Source organism: Cetorhinus maximus, chromosome 16 (genome assembly GCF_964194155.1).
Source record: "Cetorhinus maximus chromosome 16, sCetMax3.hap1.1, whole genome shotgun sequence".
NCBI classification, from domain to species: Eukaryota; Metazoa; Chordata; class Chondrichthyes; order Lamniformes; family Cetorhinidae; genus Cetorhinus; species Cetorhinus maximus.
Window position 1 is genome coordinate 62036514 of NC_135894.1, and position 26260 is coordinate 62062773.

At 43.3% G+C, this 26260-nt stretch overlaps 1 protein-coding gene across 2 annotated transcripts in view; it reads right to left on the reverse strand.

Moving 5' to 3' along the window:
• The window catches only part of LOC144691616 (transcription regulator protein BACH1-like), an 80653-nt gene that overhangs the window by 27357 nt on the left and 27036 nt on the right, over nucleotides 1–26260 (reverse strand). Inside the window, exons 1-2 of one of the 2 annotated variants that reach the window (XM_078559887.1) lie at nucleotides 23664–23753; nucleotides 13708–13962 (exon numbers count right to left, since the gene is read on the reverse strand). In XM_078559887.1, coding sequence (XP_078416013.1) covers nucleotides 13708–13950 — 243 coding nt within the window. In that variant the 5' untranslated portion in view covers nucleotides 13951–13962; nucleotides 23664–23753. Of the gene's footprint in view, nucleotides 1–13707; nucleotides 13963–23663; nucleotides 23754–26260 lie in introns of those variants that run through there. The other variant, XM_078559886.1, reaches the window with a different exon arrangement.

Below are 26260 nucleotides of genomic sequence, written 5' to 3' on the forward strand. Positions count from 1 at the left end.
AGGGGGGAAACTCTCCACTGGTTGGAGTGATGCCTAGTACAAAGGAAGATGGTTGTGGATGTTGAAGGTCAATAATCTCGGTTCCAGGACATCACTGGAGTTCCTCAGGGCAGTATCCTAGCCCCAGCCATCTTCAGCTGCTTCATCATTGACCTTCCTTCCATAAATGTCAGAAGTGGGGATGTTCACTGATCATTTCACAATGTTTAGCAACATTCACAACTCCTTAGATACTGAAATGCAGGCTTGGGTTGACAAGTGGCAACATTCGCGCCACACAAGTGCCAGGTAATGACCAACTCCCAACATCTCCCATCATCCCTTGACATTCAAATGGCATTACCATTGCTGAAATCCCCACTATCAACATCCTGGTCGTTACCATTGACCAGGAACTGAACTGGACTAGCCATACACATACTATGGCTACAAGAACAGGTCAAAGGCTAGGAATAGTGGTGAGTAACTCACCTCCTGACTCCCCAAAGCCTGTCCATCATCTACAAGGCACAAGTCAGGAGTATGATGGAATACTCTCCACTTGCCTGGATGAGTGCAGCTCCCACAACACTCAAGAAGCTCGACACCATCCAGGACAAAGCAGCCAGCTTGATTGGCACCCCATCCACAAACATTCACTCCCTCCACCACCGACGCACAGTGGCAGCAATGTCTACCATCTACAAGATGCACTGCAGGAACTCAAGGCTTCTTAGAAGCACCTTCCAAACCCACGGCCACTGCCATCTAGAAATACAAGGGCAGCAGATGCATGGGAACACCACCACCTGCAAGTTCCCCTCCAAGTCTCACACCATCCTGACTTGGAAATATAATCGCTGGGTCAAAATCGTGGAACTCCCTAAAAGCTTTGTGGTATACCTATACCACATGGGCTGCAGCGGTTCAAGGCAGCAGCAAAACCACCACCTTCTCAAGGGCTATTAGGGATGGGCAATAAATGCTGGCCTACAGCAACACCCATACTCCACGAATGACTTTTTAAAAAAGTGTTTCTCAATGTCATAGTTGATACTTTATGCCTCTACTGCAAAATATCCACAACAGAGCATCGGGATTTACAGTCATAGGGTGATGAAAATCTCTTTACACAGGACCAATAGCAGGGTGTCAGTCACATTGATGTTGTCAGCGATTAAACCCAGTATCATTTCCCAGGTTCACTCACCACCAACTACAACTTCGGAAATACACGGAGTCAAGTCAGGAGGGATCACAGAGGTATGGGACTGGGACCTTAAGACTGATTCTCCCTCTTGTTACTCGATCACAGTTTGCTTTTATCCAGAGTATTCCTTCCGTGAAATAAGTTCCCTTTTCTCTGCCTGAAATCCACCTCATAACTTGGTCATGGATCTGGTAAATGGAGCCTAGGGAGCCTCCTACTCCATATTCAGATCTCCATGTCTTGACAAAATAGTAGCTCAAAATCAGCAAGTTTCAGGTTAATTGCATAGCTAATTTTTATTAAAACAACTTGTATTGCTGTGGATCTGTGGAATTTTCACAACACAGGAGGGGACCACAGAAGTAAAAAGATTATGAGCTAATGTTCGACATTACATCACAACAGTACACTTCGAAAGTACTTAACTAACTACAAAATGTGGGATGTCCTGTGGTCCTAAAAGGTGCTTTAAGTGCAAGTTATTCTTTACATCTTTTTACTATTTATGGTTTATAGCAAAAGAACAAAATTTAACTCACTCGCATTTTAACCACCTAACGGCCTAGAAATTGCTGGAGCAGCGCAACTCGCAGCAAATGCCATGAAGTGGATTTAAAACCTGACCTTTCAAATTATGCTATATCTATAATGCAGATTCCTAGAAACGTGAGCAGATAGTGTGCAGTGGGGTTAAGGGAACATCACGTGAACATTAGAGATAAAAACAAAAAACTTCGGATGCTGGAAATCCAAAACAAAAACAGAATTACCTGGAAAAACTCAGCAAGTCTGGCAGCATCGGCGGAGAAGAACAAAGTTGACGTTTCGAGTCCTCATGACCCTTCAACAGAACTAAGTAAAGGTAGGAGAGGGGTGAAATATAAGCTGGTTTAAGGGTGGGGGGGGGGGTGGTTGTAGGAACAAGCAAGCAGTGATAGGAGCAGATAATCAAAAGATGTCACAGACAAAAGAACAAAGAGGTGTTGAAGGTGGTGATATTATCTAAAAGAACGTGCTAATTAAGAATGGATGGCAGGACACGCAAGGTACAGCTCTAGTGGGGGTGGGGTGAAATAAGACTAAAATGGCATTAAAAGGTATAGATTTAAAAATAATGGAAATAGGTGGGAAAAGAAAAATCTATATAAATGATTGGAAAAAAAAGGGACGGGGAAGAAACGGAAATGGGGTGGGGATGGAGGAGGGAGTTCAAGATCTAAAGTTGTTGAATTCAATATTCAGTCCAGAAGGCTGTAAAGTGCCTAGTCGGAAGATGAAGTGCTGTTCCTCCAGTTTGCATTGAGCTTCACTGGAACAATGCAGCAAGCCAAGGACAGAAATGTGGGCAAGAGAGCAGGGTGGAGTGTTAAAATGGCAAGCGACAGGGAGGTCTGGGTCATTCTTGCGGACAGACCGAAGGTATTCTGCAAAGTGGTCACCAGTCTGCGATTGGTCTCTCCAATGTAGAGGAGACCGCATTGGGAGCAACGAATGCAGTGGACTAAGTTGGGGGAAATGCAAGTGAAATGCTGCTTCACTTGAAAGGAGTGTTTGGGCCCTTGGACAGTGAGGAGAGGGGAAGTGAAGGGGCAGGTGTTGCATATTTTGCGTATGCATGGGGAGGTGCCGTAGGTGGGGGTTGAGGAGTAGGGGGTGATGGAGGAGTGGACCAGGGTGTCCCGGAGGGAACGATCCCTACGGAATGCAGCCAGGGGGGGTGAAAGGAAGATGTGTTTGGCGGTGGCATCATGCTGGAGTTGGCGGAAATGGCGGAGGATGATCCTTTGAATGCGGAGGATGGTGGGGTGGTAAGTGAGGACAAGGGGGACCCTATCATGTTTCTGGGAGGGAGGAGAAGGCGTGAGGGCGGATGTGCGGGAGATGGGCCGGACACGGTTGAGGGCCCTGTCAACTACCGTGGGTGGAAAACCTCGGTTAAGAAAGGAGGAGGACATGTCAAAGGAACTGTTTTTGAAGGTAGCATCATCAGAACAGATGCGACGGAGGCGAAGGAACTGAGAGAATGGGATGGAGTCCTTACAGGAAGCGGGGTGTGAGGAGCTGTAGGAGTCGGTAGGCTTGTAATGGATATTGGTGGACAGTCTATCACCAGAAATTGAGACAGAGAGGTCAAGGAAGGGGAGGGAAATGTCAGAGATGGACCATGTGAAAATGATGGAGGGGTGGAGATTGGAAGCAAAATTAATAAATTTTTCCAGGTCCCGACGAGAGCATGAAGCAACACCGAAGTAATCATCGATGTACCGGAGAAAGAGTTGTGGGAGGGGGCCGGTGTAGGACTGGAACAAGGAATGTTCCACATACCCCATAAAGAGACAGGCATAGCTGGGGACCATGCGGATACCCTTAGCCACACCTCTTATTTGGAGGAAGTGAGAGGAGTTTAAAGAGAAATTGTTCAGTGTGAGAACAAGTTCAGCCAGACGGAGGAGAGTAGTGGTGGATGGGGATTGTTCGGGCCTCTGTTCGAGGAAGGAGCTGAGAGCCCTCAGACCATCCTGGTGGGGGATGGAGGTGTAGAGGGATTGGATGTCCATGGTGAATGACAGGATTTCCGTATCTCTCTTTTGCCTTGTTCACCTTCATTGCTTTCCATTGCTCTCCTGGTGTTTGACAAGGTGATTACTAAAACCCGCTTTCACAGCCATATTTCCTTTCTCAGTGACTGTCTCCGTCTCACCCCACGTGGATTTCAACTGAAATTCCATCCCTCATGTTTCGAACCCACCCAGGATTACAGGTATCTCCGGGACATAAAACGTTTCTCGGACTGCTGTTCCCGTCGCATTGAGATCCACACTCAGTGCCATGCACCACCATATGAACACACTCGACCTCTCCCTCCAGTAGCACCGTCGCACCCTTTTTGAAAGCTGCGCGTGCCCCCAGTTTCATTTTATTCTTCGTCTCATCCGACGCCTCAACAAGAAACTTTTTCTCTTTCTCTCAAGTGCTAAGGAACGCAAGCTCCAACAACTCGTCGACACCAACACCCATCTAGGACCCTCCACCCCTGCCTGTTCCTCCGTCCCCACCCCATCTTCCAATCCCAGCCCCAGCCGTGTATTCACTATACCCCCTGACCTTCCCCTCTCCGACGCTGAACGTTCAGTGCTCAGCAAAGGACTTAGTTTCATACCCTTACGCCCTCATCTCAATGAATTTCGGGCTCGGCACGATGCTGAACTTTTCTTCCGCCGCCTTCGTCTCCGTGCTCACTTCTTTGGGCAGGAGTCCTCGCCCCGTTCAACGGATCCTTTTAGCCACCTCCAATATTCTCCCTCCACCTGGACCCCTCCCTCTGGATTCTTACCTTCTCTTGATCTTTTCATTGAGAACTGTCGGCGTGACATTAGTCCTCTCAATTTCTCTGCTCCTCTCACCCATTCTAACCTGTCTCTCTCTGAACTTACTGCACTCCGTTCTCTCAGGTCCAACCCTAACATTGTCATCAAACCCACTGACAAGGGTGGTGCTGTTGTTGTCTGGCGTATTGACCTCTACCTCGCGGAGGCTGAGTGTCAACTCGCAGACACTTCCTCCTACCTCTCCCTGGACCATGACCCCACCACTGAACATCAAGCCATTGTTTCCAGGACTGTCACTCACCTCATCTCCTGTGGAGATCTTCCTCCCACAGCTTCCAACCTGATAGTCGCCCAACCTCGGATGGCCCGCTTCTACCTCCTACTCAAAATCTACAAACAGGACTGTCCCGGCAGACCGATCGTGTCAGCCTGTTCCTGTCTCACGGAATTCGTTTCTCATTATCTTGACTCCCTTTTCTCTCCCCTTGTCCAGTCCCTTCCCACCTACATCCGTGATTCCTCTGACACCTTACGTCACATCAACAATTTCCAGTTCCCTGGCCCCAACCGCCTCCTCTTCACCATGGACGTCCAATCCCTCTACACCTCCATCCCCCAACTAGGATGGTCTGAGGGCTCTCAGCTTCTTCCTCGAACAGAGGCCCGAACAATCCCCATCCACCACTACTCTCCTCCGTCTGGCTGAACTTGTTCTCACACTGAACAATTTCTTCTTAAACTCCTCTCACTTCCTCCAAATAAAAGGTGTGGCTATGGGTACCCGTATGGGCCCCAGCTATGCCTGTCTCTTTATGGGGTATGTGGAACATTCCTTGTTCCAGTCCTACTCCTGCCCCCTCCCACAACTCTTTCTCCAGTACATTGAAGATTACTTCGGTGCTGCTTCATGCTCTCGTCGGGACCTGGAAAAATTTATTAATTTTGCTTCCAATCTCCACCCCTCCATCATTTTCACATGGTCCATCTCTGACACTTCCCTTCCCTTCCTTGACCTCTCTGTCTCAATTTCTGGTGATAGACTGTCCACCAATATCCATTACAAGCCTACCGACTCCCACAGCTACCTCAACTACAGCTCCTCACACCCCGCTTCCTGTAAGGACTCCATCCCATTCTCTCAGTTCCTTCGCCTCCGTCGCATCTGTTCTGATGATGCTACCTTCAAAAACAGTTCCTCTGACATGTCCTCCTTCTTCCTTAACCGAGGTTTTCCACCCACGGTAGTTGACAGGGCCCTCAACCGTGTCCGGCCCATCTCCCGCGCATCCGCCCTCACGCCGTCTCCTCCCTCCCAGAAACATGATAGGGACCCCTTGTCTTCACTTATCACCCCACCAGCCTCCGCATTCAAAGGATCATCCTCCGCCACTTCCGCCAACTCCAGCATGATACAACCACCAAACACACCTTCCCTTCACCCACCCCCGGCGGCATTCCGTAGGGATCGTTCCCTCCGTGACACCCTAGTCCACTCCTCCATCACTCCCTACTCCTCAACCCCCACCTACAGCACCTCCCCATGCATACGCAAAATATGCAACACCTGCCCCCTCACTTCCTCTCTCCTTACTATCCAAGGGCCCAAACACTCCTTTCAAGTGAAGCAGCATTTCACTTGCATTTCCCCCAACTTAGTCTACTGCATTCGTTGCTCCCAATGCAGTCTCCTCTACATTGGAGAAACCAAACGCAGACTGGGTGACCGCTTTGCAGAATACCTTCGGTCTGTCCGCAAGAATGACCCAGACCTCCCTGTCGCTTGCCATTTTAACACTCCACCGTGTTCTCTTGCCCACATGTCTGTCCTTGGCTTGCTGCATTGTTCCAGTGAAGCTCAACGCAAACTGGAGGAACAGCACCTCATCTTCCGACTAGGCACTTTACAGTCTTCCGGACTGAATATTGAGTTCAACAATTTTAGATCTTGAACTCCCTTCTCCATCCCCACCCCCTTTCCGTTTCTTCCCCCTCCCTTTTGTTTTTTCCAATCATTTATATAGATTTTTCTTTTCCTACCTATTTCCATTATTTTTAAATCTTTTCCTTTTATGCCATTTTAGTCTTATTTCACCCCACCCCCACTAGAGCTGTACCTTGCGTGTCCTGCCATCCATTCTTAATTAGCACATTCTTCTAGATAATATCACCACCTTCAACACCTCTTTGTTCTTTTGTCTGTGACATCTTTTGGTTATCTGCTCCTATCACTGCTTGCTTGTCCCTACAACCACCCCCCCTCCACTTCTCTCTCCCCACCTTAAACCAGCTTATATTTCACCCCTCTCCTATTTTTACTTAGTTCTGTTGAAAGGTCATGAGCATTCGAAACGTCAACTTTGTTCTACGCCGATGCTGCCAGACCTGAGTTTTTCCAGGTAATTCTGTTTTTGTATCACGTGAACATTGGTTAAGGAGATAGACTATTAGGCCCAATGATATTTAAAGATAATGTAGCAGAGTAAACAATGAAGAAATAGGATGAATTAGAGGCAAAATAGATACAAAGAGAAAAAGAAAAGAAACAAACTGGATTAAGAGAAAGAGAGGGAGAAGAAAAGAGACAAGGGAAAGGAATAAGATAAAAATGTAAATTCAGAAAACCTCTCAAAACAGTTTATGATCTGCAGGACTGAAATTTAACAGTTTCAACTGCTCCCTTTATAGGACAAATCCAACAATTTCTTGACACTGAGAAAGTCAACGTTGAGCCCCGTTTTGCAAGGCCAGAGATGGAGCAGCATAAATAGTCTAACAATTTGTGGTGATTTGCAATTCATGCCATATTTATTCCTTGCAAAAAATGGTGTCTTTTTTTAAAAAACATTAATAATTGTGGGAGCATTTGTTTCCCAGAAATTTCTATGCCATTATCTTGGTGCCGTTTGTGAATATTCTATGCTTCAATATATAAAAGTTAATTTTCCAAATTCTTTGTGGAAAAATATCAAAAAATTCCAAATGTCACAACTACCTATCACAAACAGTCCAAGGTAACAAGTCAACATCCTAGCAGATACTTTTGGAATAGTAATCAGAAAGCATTCTAGTGACACATTAACACAACTTCACAAGTGAATTGCTTTCTGTGAGGAACCCATTTTTGGAAAATTTGAAGGTTATTGAATTTTGGACATTCTTCCTCCCGAGTTTTTTAAAAAAAATTGCAATATTAATTCGTGCTGTGACTATGCCATTCTTTAAGAAACCACGGGTCAAGATAGGAACACCTGGGGAGGGAAGAGATACTTTGTATATCTAAGTTAACAAAGAACTGCTGTTGCCAGGCTAAAGGCTCTTGCTGATTGGTTAAAAACACCTGGCCGTAGAAAAGTATTCTCTGAAAAATCTCAGTTTTTAAAACTCAGGCTGCGTCTGTGTCTCTCTGTCTGTGTGCCTTTGAAGCCGGCTGCAAGAAAGAGACTTTCTCTGTTTCGCTCTCTCTGCGCCCCACTATGTGTTAAACTATCCGCAGAAACGTCTCACTGGAATAAATCGTCTGTTTTCTTTTGAACGTCTGCAAAGTTGTGATAAGTAAGTTATCAGGGACAGTTTCACCAACAAATCCATCTGAAAAAACTTCCCAACCTATTGTGACCAGAATTCTGCTAAATCAACAGCGTTCAGATCTCTTCGAATTTTATCTTTTTAAAAGAAACGCTCCAATACTCCAGCCTCTGCAAGGGACTGTGTTTGTTTTGTCCTGTTTTTTGCGTGTTGAGGGTTCGAATATTTTTTTCTAAAAAAGGGAAAATCGTTCTACTTCTAAACTAAAACTTGTATGTTACCCAGTTTATTCACTTGCATTTTTAAAAAGTAGTTTGTTTTATAATGAATTAATTTTTGTGTTTACTGAAGTCTGGTTAGACTCTTTTTATGCTGGGAATAACAGTATCAAAGGTAAACAATTGGCCAGTTTTGTGGGTGAATTAAACATTTAACCTATTGTTACAGCCTGTGGAGAAGTGGGGCTAGAATTAACTGTGCATTCCTCCCATCTCAGGCCATAACATTTCATACCAAAAACCATCACTCTTTAAAATACTGATTTAATAGCTACCCAGACAAGCTACTTTCCAATGACATAACTTTTGAGGGTGGGATTGTTAGAAGATGCAGCAATGAAATAAAAAAAACTTTGGAAAATATTCATTTTTTAAATTTATTGTAGACCAGTAAAATAATGTGTTTAGTTACCCAATCTCAGAGGGTAGTGATGTTGTTGACAGAAATTAAACTATTCTCAATGTCTTTTGGGCTGGAGAAGGAACCAAAAAATGTCATAAGATCGTAACTCAAGTTGACTTGATCTATGACACATGACTAGAAAAAGCAATCATGAACTTGTGCACTCATGAAGGACAACTTCACATGTACCCAGATCTACTTCTCCGCTACCTTGTTTAAACCCAACACTACCTGTGTGTGAAACAGACTGCCAGACTGACACTCAATCTTGGATTAGCTTTCCTTTTGTGGAACACCAAAGTCATCTTCTTTGGTCCTTTCACCTTCTGTGGTTGTGTCAAATTTTGGTTTATAACATTAAAGACGTACATAAAAGTTGTTGTTAAAAGCTTTAAGTATTACTTCTCAAGTGTGTTTAAAAAAATATACATTTGTTTTAATTCTAAATATTCAACCATTTTGTACCCAGGGCTGAGTACATAAAGAAAACTTTCCATGGCCGTCATAATTGAAAAGTCTTCAGAAAATCTAATTCTGAATGCTTAAGCTCATATCCTAATCATGAATGGCTTAAACATTTTGAATGATACAATAAGAAATACCATTGGTTGATCTACTACACTGAGACATCAAAGTCAAATGCACATTCGAAACTCAGAAACTTAAGTCAGAAAGAGCCACAAAACCATGCATAGCGCATTTGTAGCTTTTGTTTTCCACTTATTAGAAACTTTAAAAGAAAGAATGCCCCACAGCTTCATTGGAAAGACATTTTTAATTGGATAGTTACCAAGTACTGAGGGCTCAAGTGTGCGATAATCATGTAACTTGAAGAACTTAGCAAGTCCAAACAGGGAAAATGCCATCCATGGTTACATTTTTCTGTGCTGTATATCCTGTGCAATTCTATGTATGTAATCCAAGTGGTTGAAATGCATCTTTTATGTCCAAAGTAGCCAGTAGCCTGGCAGGTCAAATTTGTGGCAATGTAAGCACTATAATGTGCAAGTTTATTTTTTTGGAAAATGAGGATTGGGGAACACATTCTAAATTTGACAGAAGTTACAATTTTAGATCACAAAATATCATATGTTCTATTTTCAGTGTGCTTACACTCCTCAATTGTTAAAGGCCACAATAAAGCAACAAACACAGACAGTACGACTCCTAAGATGACATCCCAAATTTGGGAATCCACCTCAAAATTAAACAGCAGAGAAGCCAAATGGTTTCTCTTGGTGTTGGCATGCGTGACAAAGTTTCTTGATTAATCCACAAAGTTATAATTTGCCCCACCCCCTGTATGATGTAACAAATATGGGCTAGGAAGGAAAGGAGAAACTGTTTGAAGGTCAGAGGTGGAGCACTGGCAAGGTTTCTTTGACTTGTATCCAACTGTTATTGACAGGTCTTAGTTGTTTAAACCACTAGAAGCTTGCACTCACAGAAGAGATGGAATAAGAGTTGCATGAGGATCCATCTTAGTCACTGGGCAGGATATCTATACTCCAGAAGTTTCTTGTAGTTTCCAACAAATCACCAACCTGCTAGAAAAAACCTTCCCACTGGAGAACACGATGTAGCAACAGGTCTGCACAGACACAAATTTCAGGTAGGCATAACAGTGAGGCCATCAACACTATTATTAAACAGCAATTCAGACAGCAACTTCCAGGGTCCGCACATGCGTAGTTAAATGCGGAAATCAAGTAGTTGCCGTCCTTGTTGCCCTGCGCCTCCATGTTTCGCATAAAGTCGCGGTATTGGCCACGATATACATTAAACATGCCAGAAAAGTTTAGGCCTGTCTCAGTTCTGATGAAAGATCAGCATAGGTAATGTTAATTCTGTTTCTCTCCACAAATGGTGCCTGACCTGAGTTTTTCCAGCATTTCCCATTTTTATTTCACAATTAAAGATTTGATTTAAAAGGTCTAAATTTGCCATTGATATTATTATCTCCATTAATGGTATTAATTGCCAATATTTTTCGTGAATTTGGGCTGATCATTAGCGATGTGAATATTAATCTTTTTAAGTCACTCAATGATAACAAATACTCTCCCAAGTTAGGTGTAGCATGGATTAACTGCAGAGTAAAACTTCAACTTTAGCCCAATAAAATGCTTAAGTAACAATTCAAAGGAGTACACTTCCGCCGCTATCTTGCGTCAGTTAGCATTTGCTCCAAGATTACAAATTAGGACCAGTTTTGTTCTGCGGCTCTTGCCCACTGAGAACTTAGAGGAGTGCACAATATAATTTCACACAGGGCCCTCACAGCCAACAGGATACAGTAGTGTAACAATTGTGTAATCCTGAGAACTGGGCTAATAATTCAGGCAATGAGTGTTCAAATCCCACAACAGTAGTTTGAGAATTTGAATTCAGCTAAAAATCTGAAATAAAAAGGCAGCATTAGTTTAAAAAGTGACCAGGAATTGTCATTAAAAACCCAACTATTTTACGGATATCCTCTGGGGAAGAAAACCTACCATCTTTACCCAGTTTGGCCTATGTGACTCCAGTCCCGCACCAACCTGGCTGACTCTTGTCTGCCCTCTGAAATGACTCAGCAAGCCACTTATTATTAAAAACATAAGAAATAGCAGGAGTCGACCATATGGCCCCTGGAGCCTGCTCCGCCATTCAATAAGATCATGGCTGATCTTTGACCTCAACTCGCTTTCCTACCCAATTCCCATATCACTTGATTGCCCCAAAGACAAAAATCTCAGCCTAGAGTATATTTTAGCATCCCAATCTTTTGGGGTACAGAATCCCAAAAATCCATAACCCCGAGTAAAGATATTCTCTTTGTCTTTGTACTAAATGACTGCCCCCTTCTGCTCAGACTATAACCCTTGTTCTAGCCTCCCCAGTCAGCATCTACCTTTTCAAACCCATTCACAATCTTGTATATTTCAATGAGGTCACCACTCATTCTTCTAAACGAGAGTACAGGCCCATTTTACTCAACCTTTCATGAGGAGGGACAACTTTCTCATCTCAGGAATCAAATCGAGCGAACCTTACTGCATCACCTCCAAGGCAAGTATATCTTTCCTTAGATAAGAAGACATACATATGCGCAAGATAGATTTGTGTGTACACGATAGGCTAAGATTAGGATTTGGTTTAATTTCATGTGACTGAGGTTTTTCTGATTTCCTTTTACTTAAAAACAGTTTGTGGGTTTGTACTGTAGCTAGAAATAATGAAATAGTTAAAGTTATTCATTCCTAAGATGATTTGTGTCAGGATACATTTTAGCAGCCTGTGCTGTTCAGCTTTTGCTGGAAGTGCAGAATTCACAACTGTTCCACTAAACTTTGTCAATACATTATTAAATGAGATAGACCCAAGATAGGAATAGAAGTACAACAAATGACAAGGATGATGGACAAGTTGGCATCTGGAGTTTTGTAGGAAATTTTTTTATTTCTGGGAGTCTTAATAGCAATAACTGACATCAGGATGTGAAGAATTATCTAGGATAGTATACATGACCTAGGAGGCGTATAAAGATCTTGAGCTTTGCCTTAAAATTTGTAGAGAGTCAGGATCAAAATGGCCGACAAAGGTTACATCTTTATTCAGAGGGAGATACAGAGCAGTACCATTTATTATTGTATATCTATAGTTTAGAGATATCGTGTGTGTGTCAAACACTTGGTTGAATGCAATAAAAGAATCAAGTTACAAATCATATTTGGTGTCAGATTTGAATTATCTTGCATATGAGAGAGAGTGAAACAATGGATATCACACAATTAGGGTTACTAGGCATGGACAAGAAATCTGTACTTGTCCCGTGAATTCACCATGTTTTGTTTGACACACTGATGCGTTTATGTCCCCAAAACACACAAAATTCACTATTTCTAAAAGATCATCTTCAAAACAAAGCGATGCAAGGAAACAACTGTTTCTCTGTCAAGGTTATTACTCATTATACGCTATACAAAATGACAAATGGACAAAAATCACAGCTTGTTTAAACTGTTCATGCTTCAGTGAAAATTACAATAAAATCATTATAGTAAAGTGCTTCCTTCTCATCCACCAACTTTGTGATTATTTGCAGAAAGAAAATATTTAGTCTCTAGTTTCTATATTTCTTGTACTCAGGCTCAAGAACATAAGACTAATGGGCCTCCTAAATTTCTCCAACAAATTATTGATTTTAAATGAGCAATAAACTCCACAGCTCTTCATAAATTAAACACATGGTTTTTCAATTGTTTCATAATCATTTACCATTGTCCTTTGTAGGGATCATTTTACAAATGCCATACAGGTTTTAAACAAGAGCCATAACAAACCCAAAGTTTGCTTTATCTGTCCCAGGAATATCTCCTGTTCTGAGGCATTCAGATGGTCATGGGCAACCTTGAAATAAGTCCAACACTGGCAGAGCCAATGGTAAGAGTAGGAAATTCAAAAGCACTGCAGGCCTCTGAAATCAGGGTTTTCTTGCTGTGGATGGAAATTGACAGCTAGGTCCAAAATTTAACTGCGGACTTTTTGGGAGGGGTGGTGGGGAATCGATGCATAGAATAAAAATACTAGCCTCCAGTCATTGGGGGTTAAGTTTCAGACCTATGACCAGTTTTTTTTCTGGGCACTCCTTTGCTTGAGCAGCCAGAAACAAAGCATCCAGACAAGAGGTAGAAGGCCAGAAATACAACCTCCCACTTCATTAACATGGTCCTATCTGGGTAAGTGCAGGTCATATTCTGCACTACCCTAGAGAATTCCAGGGCAGTGTAAAAGGGGCACAACCCCAGTGATTCAGGTCTCTGTTTCTTTTTCTCAGCCTGCAGAATGCTCAGTTCCCAAAGCAAAGGCCAAGGAAATCAACTCCAGCATTTCTGAACAAATAAAGATAGTGCTGGCCAAAAAGATACACAGAAAACTTCCATGCAGGGAACCACATAGTAAAATCAGAACAGCAATAAATAAATCCCATTCACACTTTACCTCCTCAGGAAGCGTAACAAGCATGTCGAGATCTTTTTTCCATGCCACTGTTGACAGAAAATAATCACTGCAGGCTGCAAGCACAGAACGGTGAGCACGAAAGGACTTGTTTTCTACAACCACAGTCACGTCACAAAAAAGGTCTTGTTTCCTTTGATCATTGAGGCTCAGTAGAACACTGGTACTGTGCACAGAGGACTCGTAGGAATAAACCAAAGTGTTGCTCTTTTCGCTTACTGACATTCTGTCTCATACCTGGCAAAACAAATACAATACATGAGTTGCAGAGTGTGTGTTTATAATCACATTAACTCAATCAGGAAGGAGCATTAATATCTTCAACTTTGAATTTGTTAGCTGTCTGCAGTATAAATTCTAGTTTCTTTTGTAGCTCAAAAGGTAGGAGGCCTGATTTTCTCTCCAGCCATTAAGGTCAACACCACAAAGTTAAATCGCAAGTTCAGTTACATAAAAAATGTTTGCTTTTAAATCTCTGGTTATATTTCTAGCCTACTACTGCAGTACAATCAATTTTCTTCAGCTAGAATAAGTTTACTATTCACCTATTAATGTGAATGCATCAGGAGATTCGTAAATTCGTCACAAAAACTCAGTACATCGCTGCAACATGAATTTTTGCGAGACCACAATAAAACAAATCAGTCGCTTCAATCATAGCAGCCTAAAATTGTGAGCCATTACAAAATCCATTAATTTCTAGTTCATCAGAATGCATTTATGCTCAGGTAAAATTTTCATAAAATGGGCACAAATTAGGCCCAAAATTGCAGCCATTTGGGAATTGTTTAACCCTCCCCCACACTGCCATAGTTTCTATTCAAACACATTTGCAGATCAACAATTGCAAAAATATGCCATGAACCAGTGCAATTGGACAGCGTTTTAAAAGAAAATCTTTCCAGCAAAGTAATTTTTCGTTTAAAAAAATGCCTTGACATATTTAAGAGTGGAAAGTAGGTGCAGTTTGATTAATTGAGCTGAAGAAAAAAGAAAAAGAATAACGTTCAAACAATGTCAGTGCAACATCTGTGACCAACCTGTTTTTAAATTACTGAAAATGATGGCCATGTCAGCCGTGGCTCAGATGGTAGCACTCGTGCCCGAATCAGAAGGCTGAGAGTTCAAGTCTCACTCCAGAACCCGAGCACAACAATCAAGGCTGACATTTCAGTGTAGTACTGCACTGTCAGAGGTGTCATCTTTCGACTCAGGTGTTAAACTGAGGCCCCATTAACCCTCTCAGGTTTCAAAGAGGAGCAGGAGAGATTATCTTCGGTGAGCTGGCCAATATTTATCCCTCAATCAACATCATAAAAAAAGATTTTCTGTTCATTATCATATTGCTTTCTGTGACAGTTTGTTTTGCACAAATTGGCTGCCACTTTCCCTACAACAGTGACTACACCTCAAAAGTACGTCACTGGCTGTAAAGCACTTTCAGAAGTCTGGTGGTCATGAAAGGTGCTACATAAATGCAAGTCTTTTCTTTAAAAAAGGAACGATTTCCTAATTATATTGGTGTACAATAGTAAGAGTTACTAAATTTTTACCAGAAATATTTTAAAACTTTTTGAATATAAGCTCAGTGTTCTTGCACCCAAATGAACTAGTTCAAGTTTTAGAACCTCAAAGCCTGGAAAGCAGAAACTCCCAATGATGATTAATTCATCTGGGGACATGGCCAATTTTGTAACAGAGGCTGCTTCTAGAACAATATTCCTTAAACTAATGCAAAAGATCATGGAAACCCTAACAGCACTATGGGTGTACCTACACCACAGGGACTACAGCAGTTCAAGAAGGCAGTTCACCACCATCTTCTCAAGGCCAATTAGGGATGGGCAATAAACACTGGTCTAGTCAGCAATGCCCACATCCCATGAATGAATTTTAAAAACTCCATTTGTGTTTACAATTCTGCAATCTTTAGTGCACATTGTCAATTTCAGCCAAATTACACCTAAAGAAAGTGGCAATTAGAAAATCAAACCTATAACTTTAGCATTACAGGAGGAGGGAGGAGGGGTGCAGGTTATGCACAACAATTTTTAAATATTTAAACTTTGATTCTAAAGAGCTCCTGTCCAAACAAAGAGTTCTCTTGGATAGGAGAAACACGCATCAATTAAGCCATTAAAAATGAAGAAACTGGCTGATGTGAACAATATGGAGTCTGGTAGCTGCAATATAAATGCAAGGTTAATTTTGTCATTAAATATCACTGAATATAGTTGTCACCAAGACTAGTTTATACAACACATAGCTCTAGATTTCCTAGAGGAGAAAGGGTGCAGCAAGGTGAGATACTGATTTTTCAATTGTGACAAAAACTAAATTGAACTTAATTGTGTTGATTTTAAATGGTTAAAAATGGACCGTATGGTGCAAGTTATTTTATAAAGCCTTAAGATGCTTGTATTATAATTTTGAATGAACACCATGAACATATTTAATACTTGTGCCATTGCTACAGAACGGATGGAACTCAGAAGCAAAATGATTTAGTGACAAAGATTTAGCACAAAGGTAATCAGAATGTAAAAAATAAATGCCAAAATAAAATAATTTAATCCATCAAAATTGCCCTAGTAAAAATAACATGCACTTATAAAACACCTTTTACAATCTCGGAACATTCCAGACTACTTTACAGCCAAAGAAGTACTTCTTGAAGTGTGACCACTGTTGTAATGTAGGAATTAGCTGAATCTTAATAAAACATTTACAGTGCAAGACGACAGTTGTCTGTTGACTGCAATTTTGGCAAATTTTGTTTAACAGTAATTAGAATTTCAGTCAAACAGTTCTACGGCCTTTGTTTATACTATAATGCTTTGATAGCATCCCTCAATTGCCACAGGTCGGGGGTGATATTTGCTGCGATCTTAGATAAACTGTTACTTTGCTAATCCTATGATTTTTATTACCAGAGGTAAAACTATCTTTTGTACTTACTGAAGATACGCAACCAAGCAGGTGGAAAAGTCACACTTTGGAATTCGTTTTCTGGGCCTTTGAGGTTCTAAAAATTCAACTGGCTCATTTGTCATAAATTCAAATAATACTGGTTTGAATTCACAATCCTCATATCCCATTAAGTTTAATATTTCACACTGTTATACATCGTGTCTAGTATATACCATGCCATGACCCCAACAACTACACCACTTACTTTTGCCTGACCCCACCCATTCCCCTCTCCCGATTGCTCCAGGCCTAGCAATATTTCCCAATACAGGAAGGGAAGTGATAAAAGAGGAACAAAACAATCATTGAGAAGTGGCACTTTGTACAGGACAATATGAATCACTGACATATGCTAATTACAATAAAAAGACTCAAATAGAAATGCAAAAGAAACCTGCATTAATGCAGCAGTATCCTTCACAACCTCAAGGCACCCCAGCCAACTGCAATTATAAAGTTTTGCAACTAAGTATTTGATATGATCAAGTGTTCAACTAAAAAAGAAGGGCAAACAGATGCATAAAACAGACTAAACAGTGCCATCTGAACATTGTTCTTTGCCCTCCAATTTTCCATATCTCACCATTTTGGGAAGCCCAAGTTTTTATTCATTATCTTCTGTTAGTGCTGCCTTGTATCAGAAACTCAGTATCCAACTGCAGGCACAAGTAACAGTTTAAAACACTACCCCCATAGCATATGAGAGCCACAGCTCAACACTCGGAACTGATGATCTCACGTTAACTGTTTTTGAATTAGATGACCCAAGTCAAATGAATTCAGTAAGACACACTGGTGTTATTTAGCTTTTGTTTTGTATTAAATGAAACTACTTTACACAGCTCTGATTTAATTTCTATATGAAAAGGTCAGAAAGGAGAAAGCCAAATCTGAAGATGGAAAGAAATGAATTAAAAACTGGACGAGGTGTATACTGATACTTTAAATTTACGCAGCCAAAAGAATCCTAGTCCAAAACAAAAGATCACAAAATCAACGAGCTTGTAAAAATTGCCAGCCAGAGCTCAAGTGCCAATTTTTTGCTCAACCTTCATGAAAATTCTGTTGTTTAATGCGGCAAAATTGAAGGTTGGAAGCAATCAAGTATTTCCAGGTTACATAAAGCACAGCTGAATGTGAGGTAATACTCCCACTCCTCCATCGCAGCTTTGTTCAGTTTTGGGAAGGCATCACTTGCTCCACCCAGTGAAATGCTTTTTCCATTTCTTACAGCAACCTCTGAGCAAGATAGCCAAATTGATACAATTGGTGCTAAATTATGGGGAACCTTGTGTAATGAGTCATTCCCACTGAGGCAGAATTCGGACTGTCAAAATCCATTTCATGTAGGATGCATGTGATGTAGAATGCTTAAACAGACACTTCTGTCCCATGGCAATAGCTGGATATGAACTTAGTTCCTGTCGTGAAAGTATAATAATTTTCAATATTATTGTGATTTATCGGAGAAGTAGGTTAATAGTGGGGTTTGGATAGTTTGTGTGTGTGGGGAATTTAATTGGAGAAAGCTGGTGTGGAGGCTTTTGATTCATCAAAAAGAAGCTAGGTTTGAAATGCTAAATATGTAAACATGGCTGAGGTTTTAGAAGGTGAAGTGAGGAGAATTTGCATTTTTAGATAAATCAGGGTATTTTGAATTTCAAAGAGATGGTAGGATGTTACACCTGGCCAGAGGAGCTGGGCCAAGTAGTGTGTTTATTTTTCCCAAACTGTACTGATAATAAAAAATCTTTTCATGTTGTTAATACCACGAGAAAGGTAAAGTGCCAAAGATATATGGAACAATGGAATTTGCATTAAACGTGAGAAACATGTACAAAAGGAGAAGCAGCTGTGTGTCAGAGAAGAAGGGATTACAGATCTACCAGAAGTGTGAATAGCCTCCAGTATTTGTGCAATAAGCTGCTGCCTACAGAAACTGAAGCTGGGAAAAGATATTTTGAATTCTAGGGTGTCATGTTAACTGGCTGGAATCTGTGTAAAATCTATGCTTGGTTTACCAGTGCCTTAACAGGGTTGTAAGTGGAAGCCAGATAAATTAGGTATTTTCGGGCGAGGGGGAGAGGGCGAGGGCGAGGGGGCGCGCGGGAGGGCGAGGGGGCGCGCGGGAGGGCGAGGGGGCGCGCGGGAGGGCGAGGGGGCGCGCGGGAGGGCGAGGGGGCGCGCGGGAGGGCGAGGGGGCGCGCGGGAGGGCGAGGGGGCGCGCGGGAGGGCGAGGGGGCGCGCGGGAGGGCGAGGGGGCGCGCGGGAGGGCGAGGGGGCGCGCGGGAGGGCGAGGGGGCGCGCGGGAGGGCGAGGGGGCGCGCGGGAGGGCGAGGGGGCGCGCGGGAGGGCGAGGGGGCGCGCGGGAGGGCGAGGGGGCGCGCGGGAGGGCGAGGGGGCGCGCGGGAGGGCGAGGGGGCGCGCGGGAGGGCGAGGGGGCGCGCGGGAGGGCGAGGGGGCGCGCGGGAGGGCGAGGGGGCGCGCGGGAGGGCGAGGGGGCGCGCGGGAGGGCGAGGGGGCGCGCGGGAGGGCGAGGGGGCGCGCGGGAGGGCGAGGGGGCGCGCGGGAGGGCGAGGGGGCGCGCGGGAGGGCGAGGGGGCGCGCGGGAGGGCGAGGGGGCGCGCGGGAGGGCGAGGGGGCGCGCGGGAGGGCGAGGGGGCGCGCGGGAGGGCGAGGGGGCGCGCGGGAGGGCGAGGGGGCGCGCGGGAGGGCGAGGGGGCGCGCGGGAGGGCGAGGGGGCGCGCGGGAGGGCGAGGGGGCGCGCGGGAGGGCGAGGGGGCGCGCGGGAGGGCGAGGGGGCGTGCGGGAGGGCGAGGGGGCGCGCGGGAGGGCGAGGGGGCGCGCGGGAGGGCGAGGGGGCGCGCGGGCGAGGGCGAGGGGGCGCGCGGGCGAGGGCGCACGCGGGCGAGGGGAGGGCGCGCGCGGGCGAGGGGAGGGCGCGCGCGGGCGAGGGGAGGGCGCGCGCGGGAGGGCGAGGGGGAGGGCGCGCGCGGGAGGGCGAGGGGAGGGCGCGCGCGGGAGGGCGAGGGCGAGGGCGCGCGCGGGAGGGCGAGAGAGCGCGAGGGAGGGCGAGAGAGAGAGCGCGAGGGAGGGCGAGAGAGAGAGCGCGAGGGAGGGCGAGAGAGAGAGCGCGAGGGAGGGCGAGAGAGAGAGCGCGAGGGAGGGCGAGAGAGAGAGCGCGAGGGAGGGCGAGAGAGAGAGCGCGAGGGAGGGCGAGAGAGAGAGCGCGAGGGAGGGCGAGAGAGAGAGCACGAGAGGGAGGGAGAGAGAGAGAGCACGAGAGGCAGGGAGAGAGAGAGAGCACGAGCGGGAGGGAGAGAGAGAGAGCACGAGCGGGAAGGAGAGAGAGAGAGCGCGAGAGGGAGGGAGAGAGAGAGCGCGAGAGGGAGGGAGAGAGAGAGCGCGAGAGGGAGGGAGAGAGAGTTTTAACCAAGGAGCAATAAACATTTGCTTGTTTAATCTCTCCAGTGCTTGAAGTTTACAACCTGTAACCACACTATATATGGCACTCAAGACACGTTCACATCGCTGTGAATACTTTATTGCATTATAAGTCTGATGACTGTGCTAAAAATTTGAAAAAGCAACTTCATAATTATTTAGCAGAGTCGAGGTATTTTTTTAAATGAAGGGTGGGGGAGCAGATTAATCAGCAACTAACTCTTGCTTGTTGAACTTGCCCTGTCCTTGACATCAACAACCTTTTGTTGAGCTGCAAAGTTAGAGCCTGGAAACTTCTTTTCCTCCCCTACCCCAAAACACAGTAGATTCATACTTTACACATATCAAAGTGTAGTTTCATTGGACATGGATGTAGCATGGCATAATTTTTAAACAAATAATCCTTGAATATAGTAACTTGCACTTTTTTGTAAAGTCGAAAACTAAACACTTCATGTTTTGATTTTCTTTACTTAAAACACTAATTCTGGTGACTTTCTGGTGCACTTAAAAATGGCTATTGTGAGAACATTCAAGCATCAACAAAAAATTATTGAGCACAAAAGCAGAGAGTGAAGTAGTACTTAGAAACACGTACTAAACTTGTTGTCAATCAGAAAAAGAATTCTGATGTTAGTAATCACAGATGCACAGTTATTGCTTACTACCTGTTGAGACTCCGCAGCAGACAGTGACAGGCTGAGAAGTCTAAAGCTCCTGGATGTCAAGCAGCATACAGGTAGGATAAAGCGAGAAAGGGAACCCCAAGTCCAGTATAGAGAACTCAATCCTGCAGAAAGCAGGAGAATACAGAAAGTGCAGGGGTGAAGTTACTAAAGAAAATTAGGAAATTAGAAAAAGGGCACGGAAAATAAAATATTGGCAAGTGAAAACGTCATGGCATCGGCCCATCTCAGGAAATGATGGACCGCGCCAGGGTGTATGTCACTTCTGGACTGAACATCTGTTGTGGCAGTAGAAGCCGATACATGAGCGGAGGCCCCTTCCAGCAGCTTGCTTTTTCCATGTCCTCCTGACTGCTTGTCTCCAGGCACTCCAGTCAGAAGCAAGGACTTGCCATGCACCAATTCAGGTCCCAATCAACTTGATTTTACTTGCAAGCAAGACTCCTAAGGAAAGCCCCAAGATATTTTACAAATACTGGGAGACACAAACCTCAGCCTGAAAACATAGCAAATACCTTAAGTATTTCCTTATAAATGCTGTACTTTTAATGTGTTTATTATATTGCAAGCCTCGTTAGGAAAACGAATTGAGACGATTTAGAGCAATTTAACTGGTTCCCTGTCTGTTCCTTGTATTAGTCACTGTTTGCTGACTTTTGATTAGAAGTTTTGTTTTTAAAATCAATTGATAATCTTCAGTCCTACTTGCTATGTTCTGCACCTGTTCAATTGTGATTTGTTGCTTTACAAACATAAGCTAATCAAGCACAAGTACGACATGAAAATTTGAAACTAACACTCGACACTGAAGGTTGATTAAGAAAACACACCAGATACAAGACTATATACAGGTTGCATATTTTAAATGTTAAGTATCTTGCACAGTAAATATTTATTTGAACCATCACTCTTGTTTCCTGTAACACTTTGTCATCTTATTCCTGTCATACTTAAATTTACCATTTGTTTACACTTATTTCCTGATGACTATTCCCAGCTCCCATTTCAAAGGCAGGTGGCATTCTGTCCGCAGTGTCACTTTTCTCATGTCTGCAAAAATTGGGTCTCCCATCCAATGTTTCCCTTGCTTCTTCTACAGGCTTGTCCCTGACAATTCCTTTGCTTCTGTGAGATCCGCCAAGTCCTAAAGCACCTTAAAGCTGGTTCTCAGTCACATCCAGGAACAAAGCTTTTGGTATTTCATTACTGAGGGACGAGATAACCAAAAGGGACTACCCACCATTCAGCAACCATTCCTGCACCCTTCTGTCTGCTTAGCTCTCCTTGCTGCAATCTCCATGCTTTCCTACCCCTCCGCTCACAAATTCAGACCTTCCCAAGAAAACCACTATCACTATGCTCTCACCTATTACCTAGCAATCAGAATTAGAGGTGCAGTAAGCTTTTTAACTTTACTGGGCATGAACAAGCTGGTGCATTTTTCTTGAGCACTATCCTGAAAACACTCTGTTCCTGGCTTCTATGATCTACCACCCACTCTTCCTGCACCCTGCTACCACCACACTTTTTCAATCTCTTGCAATTCAGTACTACTCTGCAGCACTGCTACCACCCAACATTACCCTCCCACTACCTCAGCAGTTCCAACACACCAGTTATATATTGACAGATCCCACAATTTCCCTCCCTGCTACTCCAAAATCCAAATATCCACTTTCAAATTTCCTGGCCCTCAAAACCCCTCTGCTGTACTGCACTATGCCAACAGTTCCAAAGTATACCACCATCTACTGCTCAGTACTTATACATGACCTCCCTACCATATTTCTGTAGAACCTGGACTTTTAAAAAAAAAAGATGCAATTTCAGTACATAGCTAAATAAACAAAATAACTCAAGGGCATCAATTTACTAAACTCAGCAACTTGGCTCTTTGAACTATGCCCCAGTTATATCACTCACTCCATATGAACATACTAGCATACGTATTTGGAGCAGGAGTAGAACAGTTGGCCCCTCGAACCTGGTCCGCCATTCAATATCATGGCTGATCAGATTACGGCCCCAAATCCACTTTCCTTCCTACCCCCTATACCCTTTGACTCCCTTGTCAATCAAGAATCTAACTAAAAAACAGAAATACCTGGAAAAACTCAGCAGGTCTGGCAGCATCGGCGGAGAAGAACAAAGTTGACGTTTTGAGTCCTCATGACCCTTCAACAGAACTAAGTAAAAATAGGAGAGGGGCGAAATATAAACTGGTTTAAGGTGTGGGGGGGGGTGGGGGGGAGGTTGTAGGGACAAGCAAGCAGTGATAGGAGCAGATAACCAATATATGTCACAGACAAAATAACAAAGAGGTGTTGAAGGTGGTGATATTATCTAAAGGAATGTGCTAATTAAGAATGGATAGCAGGACACGCTGTAGCAGGTATTTCTGTTTTTGTTTTGGATTGCCAGCATCCACAGTTTTTTGTTTTTATATAAGAATCTAACTACCTCTGCCTTAAAAATATTCAATGACCCTGCCTTCACTTGTCCCTGGGGAGGAGAGTTCCACAGACTCAAACCCCTCAGAAAATATTTCTCCTCATCTCAGTCTTAAATGGGAGACCCCTTATTTTTGAACTGTCCCCTAGTTCTAATCTCTCCCACAAGGGGAAACAAATTTTCAGCACCCTCAGGATCTTATATTTTTCAAGATAGTCTCTCAATCCTTCATATGAGGGGTTGCTACATGGTTAATTCACATTTACAATGCCCAACATTGTAGCTGAAAAAACTTAGGGCAGATTTAAAGTAAATAACTCCTAGTAAATCAGTATTTTACATCCTACTTAAATATACAGTTACTTAATAATCAGTTTGACTGTTTACAATTATAGAGACATACTTCTTCCAAGGAACCGGCATTAATACATAGGTATATTTTATAATCTATTTGGTGCTTTTGTTATACACTGAATGCTGCAAATTATGCAGCATGACTGTGACAGACTATCAGCTAAGATCTGCAATGAAACAGCAAAGTGCTGATCTCATGCAGTTATGCTGACAAACGATGAGCAAGCATTTTCCGGTTTTTTTCACATCATTGCTTCCCTAAAAAACCCTGCCACAGGCCTCTTTTTACTGTGGCATAATTAACAGAACTTAAAGGCACATTGTAGTTTCCAAAAAATAAACTACCAATTTCACCATAAGTTATCTAATAAAACTATAGGCTGGAATTGCCAGAAAATCAGTATTATATGTACGATTACCATAGAAATATGCTCCACAATGCAGTACACTAAGTCCCCATTTTAAGTTGCCCCATTTTGAGTCAGTCATTTTGTTTTAAAGTCCTGCAGCTGTTAGGGTCACAGTTCCTGATTTACACTTTCAGTTACAATTTATGTTGTTGTGTCGTTGTTGCGTGTCATTGCTCTACACTTTTGTGTTGTTTTGTGACATCGGATCCCCTGACCCAATCGGCGCCATTCTGAATTGAATGCATGGAGGAGATGCAATCGATTGCACGCGAAGGGTTTGCAATTCTTCAAAAACTCTGAAATAAAAAAAACTTTTCCAAGGACAATATCCAAACAACCAAATTTTTTTTTTTACAAGGAAGAAATTGAAGCCTGGGCTGCTCATTTCTGGAAGGCCCACTTCTCCGCACTGCAAGTTGATTTTAATTTTGAAGTCCCAGGTGTGCTGTACATCATGTGAGGCAGAGACACGATTTTAAAGTCCTTGAGAGAAAGGCACAGCATTTGCAATTGTAGAGTACACAAGTTAAATGGTCTCTGGGCTTGTTTGCACGGTGCTTATCCTTCAAGAACCAGGCTCTGCAATTGTCTGATTTATTTTGGAGCCCCAAGTCTGGGCCTCGTTCAACGCTGCAGCAGAGGGGCCATTTTAAAGCCAGTGATAGAGCCCAGCATCGAGATGCGAATCACTCACAGCCAACATCAACTGAAATGCTTTAGGATGGCCTCAAAGCATCCATGAAAGGGTCAAATATCTCCACCAACTCATGGTGACCATCCAAAGCGGAAGACAGTTCATTCAGGAAGGCACCGAACATAGACTTCACTGTGAACATGCAGAGGCAAACCAGACAGTGCAAAAACCTCCAAACAACTCATCTAACTGAACCTCCAAGCAAACACCTGTCCCAAATATGGCAGAGTCTGCAGATCGCACATTGAACTTATCAACTATCTCAGAACCCAATGAATCTGAACGCAAGCAAGTTATCCTCAAACCCTGAAGAGGACAGACTAGAATATTATCAAATATGAATTTATACAGTATTTTTTATATTTAGTGGCTTATTTTATTTTGCAAGTTATTCCAGCTAGGAATATACAGTACTGAACATGTATGGTGCAGTATTTCAGCTTGTACATTGCTTTTTCCAGCAAGAAATATCTGAAGAAATCTAACTCCAGTTTTAATACTGATTCCAATGGGAAGCTAGGATTCACGATGTTGTTTCACTTGAAATCGTAATTTTCAGGAACACAACCATAACTTTAAGCGAGGACTGACAGTACACTTATTGGTTTTCTGCAAGCTGTAGCTGAGCTGCAGCAGATAGCCACAATAACAGGCCAATAGATAATGAAAATGTTTTCTTCATATTAAAGTTGTTTCAACCAACATTGGTTTTAAACTGTTTTTCAAAACAAGTTATAATGTCTGATTTCTTTTTAGGATAAAAAGTCTTCAAGCACTTTGGAGTTTGTAGTTAGAGAAAGAAAAAAGGTTCAGAGTTGGGAGGATACACTACGCAAACAAACTTTACTGTTTTGTCAGATTTGAAAGTGCTTTATGCCACAGGGTTTGTACTATGGCAGAGAATTGGAAGGAGGGAGGAAGACAGCAATCTGACACATTGCAGACATTTATGTTTAACTCCTTACATTAAAAGCATTGCTGAAAAAAAGAGACATGCTGCCAAAGCTTTTCATCTTACAATCATCAGGACAGACACAAGAATATCAAATCTCAAAGGGAACAATTAAAACTGCATGAGGAGAGGGTGTTGATTGGTTGGCAATTGGTAGAAGTGTTGCCATGGAGAATGCACTACAGAAGAGTTAACTGCCAAGCTTTGGTTTAAATTCAAACCAGGCAAGTCAACTCTGGTTGGTCAAGGCAATACCATGGGGAATGAACCAGGAAATGGCTGTCCCCAAGCTTTTTAGTTGAAAGACAAAAGCTAGCAAAGTAATTATCAGCTGCTGCAGCGCATCCTGAAGATCATATATACTGCAGTCACTGTACATTTCTGATAAAGGGGATGGATATTGAATTCAACAAGGGAACTACTCTGCAAACTGTTGTGCCTTGGATGATGTTGAGCGTCTTGTGCTGGATGAAGAGACCAGAATCAGGCCAGTGGTGAGAAAAGTATCACATTTCTGACTTGAACCTTGGAGATGAGAGAAGAGTTAGGTGGCAAGCAACTCAGCACAGAATAC